We start from the raw sequence: 8247 nt of genomic DNA on the forward strand, positions 1-8247 counted from the left end.
GACATGTTCCCTTCCCTCAGTCCTGATGACCTGGAGGTATTTTATAGGTTTTGAACCCAGAGAATGGAGAATATCCCTGCTATAAAGGAATACATCAAGTAGCAAAGCACTAGCCTAGTAACAGCTCCTGGGTATCCGTGCTGTTGAGCACTGGCAATTCTGACTGCTGAAGTCATTCTAAGTATCAGGTAGAGTTAACTCAGGCCTAGCAACCTCTTTAAGTTGTCCTGACTTGCCTCAGCTCATCCATGCAAATTACCTCTCAGTCGTGGGTAGATGTGATTGCCTTCTGTTTCAGTCAGCTTTCTCTTTGCTGTATACAAAAAGAGCCTGCACAATCCACAGTCCCGTGTCTCCCAGACTTCTGGGCCACATGTGACCCAAGATGAGGGGCTAAATAGAACAATTAGATCACCTCCTTATCCACATCTAAGCCCTCTTCTCAAAAGGCCCAGTACATTCAGTTTTTATGTCATTTATCAAGTAAGATTTATGACTCAAATAAGCCCAGACGACTGACAAGACTAAATTTTCAGAGAGCAATAAATACTTGAGTATCCCATGAACCAAGGAAGAAAGATAAGAAAAAAAGGCACAAAGCATTTGGAGCAGGTATTTCAAAATTTTATTGTATAAATCTACAAAAGGCTTTGCTACAATAGCAAATAAAGTGTAGCACTATTCTATTGACAGGTTCTAGTGGCTTGGTGTGATCTTGTAACTCCAACATAACATGTGAGGAATAAGCTGTCTGATACAGTCAGATCTAGGGCAAGTGATGTCGGCTTACAAAGACCTTTGGCTTCAACCCCTATAACCTGCAGTGATTCAATGTGTTTGCCTTTTGTACAAGGTTGTTTGAATTAATAATATTTCTAGTAAAAATAAAAACTCTAAGGTAGTTTTGTCAGAATCAGATGTAAAATTGCCTAAGGAACAAAAATCCAGTCGTTGAAATTCGCTAAAGTTTCACAGGCACAACACATACACACTTCTTCATTCACATGACTTTGCCCCAGCGAAACAAACTACCAGTCCTTCCTGGAGAAGCTGGTAATATAAACCAGGGTGCTACAAGTAAAGCTCCAGTCAGCTAGGAGCAATAACTGAAATAAAATCAGCCAAGGATATTCACTTGTGCACATTCCACAAAGTCAGTTCAAAATGTATAAAGCTCAGGACCAAATCAAGTAGAACAGGCAGGCTAATTCATTGGAAAGTCTATGGATATAGAAAATGCTTATTGAGGCAGTTAGGTCCCTTGAGAAAGACTGTAGAAACTAAGCACCTCAAAATCAAACTTCATATTGACCTTGGGATGATGCCTACCAAGTTGACTTTTACATGTTTTCACATAATTTTCTAGTCCTGGACATTTTTGTTGAGCAATGTTGGAATGCACATTAAGTTCCATTGGCTTAGTTTAAACACAACAGAACAACCCAGAATTTGGTTAAGTAGATTTGTTGGCTCAAAACATACACACCCACACTGACACACACACACACATACCCAGGACAGTTGGCTCTGGAAGAGAGAGGAACCAACTGGATCCTTTCAAATGAGATGTGAACCAAACTGTCTTGCAAAAAGGCTTGGTTCAATTCACACGTTGTCTTTCATGCACCTTTTGCACTCCCTGGGTCTGGATGGAAGCAGCCACACCAAAGCCAACACAAGAACCCCAGTTCTTGCAGTAACTCTGGCCCATGCAGATCCAGGAAGTGCCTGCTGTCTCACAAGAGTGTCCCTTTTGGCAAGACAGCTGGCCCTGTTGTGCAAACTCAAGTAGTTCAGACAAGCATCTGAACTCCAGGATGCTTCTCCGAACCTCCAGAGCTGTTTGAGGTTTGAAAACTGATACCCGCATGAAATGAAGCGACCCTCAACTCAGGAAAAATGAGTTACAGCCTTGAGAGCATGGAGGGTTCGTAGCCTGTGTAGGGTCAGTCATTTGGCAAAGTTAATCAGGAAAGTTTTTTCTAACTGATAATCCAGTGAAGATTTCTCAGTGGCCCCAGATGGCAGAGGTATGGTATCATCTCAACAGACAGTCACTACAAGTCCAGCATCCTTGCTGTCCTCAAAGCCCAGATTTGGCTCTTTTGTTCTTCCTCTTGGTTTCTCTTTCTCAACACTTTCTTCTGCATGTGGACTAGCTGGACCAGCTCAGCCTTTTCTTCATCCTCTTGGAAGTGGCTCCATCTTTCACTCAGGCTCTCAGCATCTTGAGTATGGCATTGCACTGCATGAGAGGCTCTTTGGTGCACACTTTACCCTCTTCTAGCAGTGCTTGCTTATCACCTGGGAAGACGTGACTCTTGGGCACAGAGGAGGAAACTCAGTAACAGGCGCAGCAGGAATCTCTGAAAGAAAAAAGATGATACAGCTCAGGTTAGATTTCCAAAGTGGTGAGTACAAGGGATTTCTCAGGAGATGGGTTAATAATCAGCCGTGCCCACCAGATGCTCAAGGGCTGGAAGTCCCATTAGGCATTTTGATTTAAGCATTTGCCAGTGGTCCAGAAGAAAGGATGGCAGGACATACACCACTCCCACTGCATTAATCACTGGGACTGATGCTTGTGTTTGCAAATCAAGCAGCTGAAATCCCACTATCTGGTGATGATAGACCCTTGTGACCATTAGGTCTGAGGTCCAGCACAGATATTTGCACCTGGGCTATTCAATATCTTGAGAAAGGGTATGGAGAGGCTAAGAAAGGCCCATAAGAATAAAAAATTAAAAGAAGTAATTACCTGTGCCAGGCTTTCATTCAGACAGTGGATCTGGCACTGGGTGGCTGGGGATCCTGGCAGCAGGTCCCATGTTGAATCATTGGTTTTGAAGTCTTTTCCCTTTGGCTTTCCTTCTGAGTCTTAAGTATTGTGATTTCTTCCCAGAGGAGGATCTGAGTGAGTCACTGTAATCAAGAGAAGATAATGCTTGTAATGCATGGCCAGCTCATCCTCAGCAGCGACACCCACTCCTCCATCACCCATTCCAGGTCATTAGTAAGAACTGCTCATTTCTCTCCACAGACACAGCCACTGCAGACAAATTCACTCTAAACAAGTTAGAGGAGAGCCTCCTAACAGACTTAGAACTAGGCAAGTGTGCAGAAAAGATATGCATCCACTTTGGGCTGTGTATGGACCTGTGATGTGTTGTCACAGCTGGGCACTCAAGCCCAGAACTTCATGGGGCAGATCCTTCCCACTCACTCCCCATTTAATAGGAGTATGTAAGATTGTTGTGTTTGGAAACTTTTCCTTTTCACTGTCCTTTATTTCCCCTTGGATGTCCCCCCCTTCTTTTCCTCCAAGCTCTACCTTGCCATTCACAGTGTTCTACATCCCATTTATTTCAGAGTAAGGCTCCCACTGGACAGGCTAACTTTGGTGTAAGGAATGCAGACAGAACAATGTCAGAAAGTTGTCCTACCTTCAGCCTCTTGGAAGGAAGCAAGCCAAAGGTCTTCCAAGCCACTGTTGCTGCTGCTGCTGCAGTGCCAGGAACATCCCAGGGGCACTCCTGTTGCTGCATCACTGCTGTATCTCCTTGCAGAGACGTTTCTTATTTGGTCTGGTGATGAATGCAGATGATGCTTGAGATGTGTCCAGCCTTGAGAAGCTTCAAAGAGCCAAATTTCATCATTCTCACAGCAATTTCATCTCTAACTCCTATCATCAGGCATCGGTCAAAGCGAGGTGAAGGCTGAGCATTGCTGTCTCCACATGGAAAATGTCACCAAGTCTAAGCCTGCCTCCATCCATGGCAAAGGGACTGCTGTAGTAGTTCTGTGTGAGCAGACAATGCTTTGTCCTCAGGTGCTCCGGGACAGAGGTGCCAGACTTTCCTAGAGTATTCTGAGTCTGTCTGTTAAAGCAGAAGTTCTTCTTTACGATGCACAGGTTGAGCCTGTGCTGGGACATACAGCTCCTCTTTTCACTTTGTTTTGCTTTTATATGGCAGAAGTTCCTGTTGTCTCCACTCATCAGCATGGACATGATTTGCTGCTCTGGGGATATTTTGCTCTGGATTTAGGATGTGTTTGTTTGTTTCATTCAAAATATAAGGATTTATTTCCCTTAACCCCCCCCCTCCCCTCCCATCCACTAAAATCTCTCTACTGTTTTCTCTCTCCACCTTGACGCTCTCCCTTCTCTGAAGGGAGACACATTCTCCTTTCAATAAATGAACTCAGAATTTAATCTGAAACTCTATTTACTGCTGAATGCACAGTACAATGTGCAGAGAAAGGATGAAATTTGCTTCTGCACTGCAGTGACCTTGATTTGAGTGAACAGAAACTAAGATAAGGAGTAAACTGTTCTCTTGGGAGCAAAAGCACTAAAGCAGGTGTTAGGTGCAGTAGGATTAAAACCACTAAAAATTATCCAAATCCTTGAAGTTTTCATTTCATGAAGTCATAGGATTTCTCCTTAAATAAACAAATTTTTAAAAATAAAACATTCTTTAATCCTTTAGATCAGGATAGAATAGGAGACTGTCAAGTAAACAGAAGCCCAGTGGTAAACCAGAAATGGGCAAGGGTCAAAAGAAGGATGTTCTCTCAGAACAAGGACACCTCTTCAGAAGAGAGAGGGGAGAAGGAGAAGAGATCCAGATGGGTAGGAACCCTCAGCCAATAGCTGCGCTCATATGAAGTCCTTGAAAGCCGCCAGTGCCAAGCAACTGCTTCTGAATTTGGGGAATTGTCTCTAGTTTCTTGTCATGGGTCTTATAAAATAGTCCATTCCCCGCAGTGGTGCAAGTAGCATCTCCAGCACCACTGGATTGCATGGCTCATGTGAGGTGGGCAACCACATCCTAAGGTGCCTCTCCCCCTTCACCACCCTCCCCCCACAAGCAAAGTTAATTCCTTTGCTATGGGCTGTTGGACTGAGCACACCTCATGTCATGTCTCAGCCAGAACCTCTCTTTGAGCAGAAGCTTCCTAAATATGCCCTTTTCTCCCTTTCATGTAATCCAGATTGCCGTCTCCATCCAGCTAACTCATATGACAGTAGCTGGTGGGCTAGGGGGCTCGGGTTGTGTGCCATTGCTTGGCACAGGACTGGCAGTGGTGGAGGGAGGCATGCTCTCTACAGAGTCCCCAGACTGAATCTCAGGGGTCCTCTGTGGGCTGGGCTCTTCTGAGTGGTCCATGTTGCCTTGGACTTCCTTCCCTCTTTGAATCAGCTGCTCTAAGGTCTTGGGCAAGGGGTAGCTCAAGAAGCGCTTCAGTTTGGGCTGGAGGGTTCCTACCACGTACTGAATAATCTCCTCCTCATCTGCATCAACATAGAGGGTCTGATACAGGTCTCTCTTGCGCCAGAGGAACTGGTCCAGGGGCTCTCCCTCTTTCTGGGGTAGATCCAGCTCCCTTTTGATAGCATCCCTTGTCAGAGTCCCCTCGCTGTACTGCAGGAACTCTTTCTTGAACTCAACCCAGTTCTTGACAGAGTCCTGCTTGTACTCCCACCACTTTTTAGCTGGACCGTTCATATGGTTTTGGATCTGAGACAGCCAGTACTCCTCTGTCCCACCCACCTGCTTTAAGTACTCCTCCAAGTGGCTCAGAAACTCATGGGGATCCTCAAAGATCTGAGTCTCCACTGGGGATGCTGGAGCATCCTCTGACACAGAGACCCACTGGTAGGAATCATGGGCCTGGGGGATGCTGGGCACTTCCCCAGGAGCAGGGGTCAGTGCATACATTTGGCTCATATCAAGGGCATAATCATATATCTCCCCCTCACTTGGCCTTATCTCTGGGCCTCCCACCCCAACAGACACGGTCTGCTTGCCGTGCTCCCCAGGACAATATTTGCCTCCCATAGACTCCAGACGGTCCGCCCATTTCTCCAGACGGAAAAAGACCTCCTTCCAAACATTCATCTCTCTCTTGACCCACCTCTCCAGATGAGCAATGGTCTCCTGACACCTGGCCAGGCAGGCCTTGATGGACTTCTTCCATCTCTGATTATCAGTTGGCACATGGTCCTCTAAGTTATTCTCTAACTTCCCCACTGATTTCTGCAAACCTTTCAGCTCGCGCTCTACCTGCTTGGAGACTTCGGACAGGAGGTGCCGGTGGGTCCTCCTGACATGCTCCAACATTTCCGCCCTGCATTTCCCTATCTGTAGGATCACGTTGGGCTTGTTGGCCACTCCACGGTGCCCCTGGAAGGAGTGGATGCCCGCATTGGTGACATTGTCCAGCTGCATGACTCCTACTGTATGAGTATGGAACACAGACAGAACTGGGTTATAAGCCCTGGCCCTAGAGCCTGCTCCTAAAAACCTCAACACAGCACTTCCCAAACAACACACAGAGACTTCTAAACCCCCCTCAAAGGACTTTTAGACACAAACACAACCAAATCAGATATCACCGCAGAGCGAGCTGTTCAGTCCCCGTGGATCGCAGAGAGAGTTGGAGGCAAATTTCTCCTCCTGGAAATGCCGGTCTCACGTGCTCAGAGTGTCCCAGAGAGAGCCAGGATCCTTCAGGAGCACAAGGAGAGGAGTTGGCTAAGACCCCAAACGCGTGCCCGCTACCTGCTTGTCTGTAGCTGAGAATCTCGAACAGCGCACAGTCCCCGCTCGTTGAAACACACAGCGATGCTCACAGAAGCTGGAAGCTGTTAGTGCTGCAATAAAAAAAAAAAGAAGAAAAAAAAAAAGGAAAAAAAAAATCCTGATGATTTCTTCTCCGGTAAACTTGTCGAGACAAAACTGCTTTCGGTAGAGATGCGAAGAGCTCTGCTTCTCTTCCCTGTCTGAACTGCCACTAGTCCAGGCACTTCCATCTACTTATACCCCACACAGCTCAACATGTGGGTGTTGCCCTGCCTCCTCTCGCACTCTCAGCACAGCATTCATTGGAGGAAAAGCGAGGCCGGTGTCTGTGGCAACCCAGATCTTGGCAGCCTCCCCTCGCTTCCCACCCCCTCGCCTACGCCCCCAGACTCGACGCGAGAAGCACTTGAAAGGTGCTGGAGACAGTTGGATAGATGGATGAGTAATCACACCTTCCGCCTTTCAGATTGCAGGAAAAACACTTATTCATGCCACAACTATTTACTCAGCAAGGTCATCATTAGCATGCTTCTCCTGGCAGGGCTCTCAGAGGGAGAGATGAGGAGGAATTCAGTGTGTCACACCAAGGCAGATGCCCACGGTCCCCCCGCACGCCCTCACATGCGCACACACACACACACAGAGCTGCTCACTCCTAGTGCACATGCTTGGAAATGGTGACAATTCAGCAGGAAAAAAAAAAAAATAGAAAGGAGAGAGAGAGAGACAAAAAGAAAAGAAAAGGAGGAGGGGGGAAGGAAAAGGGGGAAATACTCAAAGGAGCCACTTCAGTACACAGTGCAGCACTCTGGACTTTTCTAAAGCATTGGCAGGTGGGAGTCATCCCCACTGCTTAATTGCACAAGACCAATCGCTATCTTGGGAATATTCAGTCAGGGAGGGGGATGGCATCCTGGTTTTTACACCAAATTAAATCCGCCCATCAAAAGCCTGTTCCGTACTTAGCTTGAATCAGATGCTTAATCAGTTAGCCAACCCACAAGCGCAGATGAAGCTACATTTGTTCTTTGCTCCTGACAAAGCAGGAAAAGCCAACCATAAAAGGAGACCCGGGGACTTATGTAAGCCAAAGATAAAGGATTCCCTAATCCGTGAGAGTTCCCCGCCGGAACCTCCCCAGAGAGGTTCTGAGGACATCCGGGGCTTCTCATCCCCTCCTGATGACAGTGACCGGAGGCAACGGGATGCTGATTCATGAATATTACCTAAAAAGAGGTTTCAAGCTTGTTGCCACTGAGGAGGTGCCTTGCCTCTCTGCTCGAGATGGTGGGCAGTGTGCCAGGCAGGCTTAGAATGGGTCCCTGCTCCCTTGGCTCCTTGCCACATGTTTTCTGTTGGTCAGAGCAAAATGCGGAGGTGATGGTCCTGAAAGGGGGATCTCAGCGATCCCATGCATTTGGTCAAGGTAGAGTCCCCCAGGAGGAAAGTGGTGGTGGTTAAACAGCATGTTGGGATGAATGCCACGAGGGACTGGGGTCAGGACATCCCTTCCCACCATATCCATGTACTCTGTGAAAATACATCTGTTCCCTACCAGATGATGCAGTATTGGCACATGAACAAATGATTCCGGCTACTGGAGTAAACAGGAGGGTTATCTGGGGCTGTGTGGTTGAGTTAAGGTGGGGAGCGCCAGTGA

General features: G+C 47.0%; 1 protein-coding gene across 2 annotated transcripts; it reads right to left on the bottom strand.

The window, feature by feature from the left end:
* Positions 1-608: 608 nt before the first annotated feature.
* On the bottom strand, positions 609-6797 carry ARC (activity regulated cytoskeleton associated protein). 2 transcript variants are annotated; one of them, XM_015283164.4, is made up of 3 exons: positions 3444-6797; positions 2759-2922; positions 609-2366 (listed from the first exon to the last, which is right to left on the bottom strand). In XM_015283164.4, exon 1 carries the CDS (start codon positions 6231-6233, stop codon positions 5019-5021), a length of 1215 nt encoding a protein of 404 aa, XP_015138650.1. In that variant the 5' UTR covers positions 6234-6797; the 3' UTR covers positions 609-2366; positions 2759-2922; positions 3444-5018.
* Positions 6798-8247: the final 1450 nt, after the last annotated feature.

The sequence above is a fragment of the Gallus gallus genome, chromosome 2 (assembly GCF_016699485.2).
Source record: "Gallus gallus isolate bGalGal1 chromosome 2, bGalGal1.mat.broiler.GRCg7b, whole genome shotgun sequence".
Lineage (NCBI taxonomy): Eukaryota > Metazoa > Chordata > Aves > Galliformes > Phasianidae > Gallus > Gallus gallus.

What these genes read in the sequence shown, in the direction of transcription:
- ARC (XM_015283164.4), bottom strand. Translation starts at nt 6,233, where the DNA reads ATGCAGCTGGACAATGTCACCAATGCGGGCATCCACTCCTTCCAGGGG.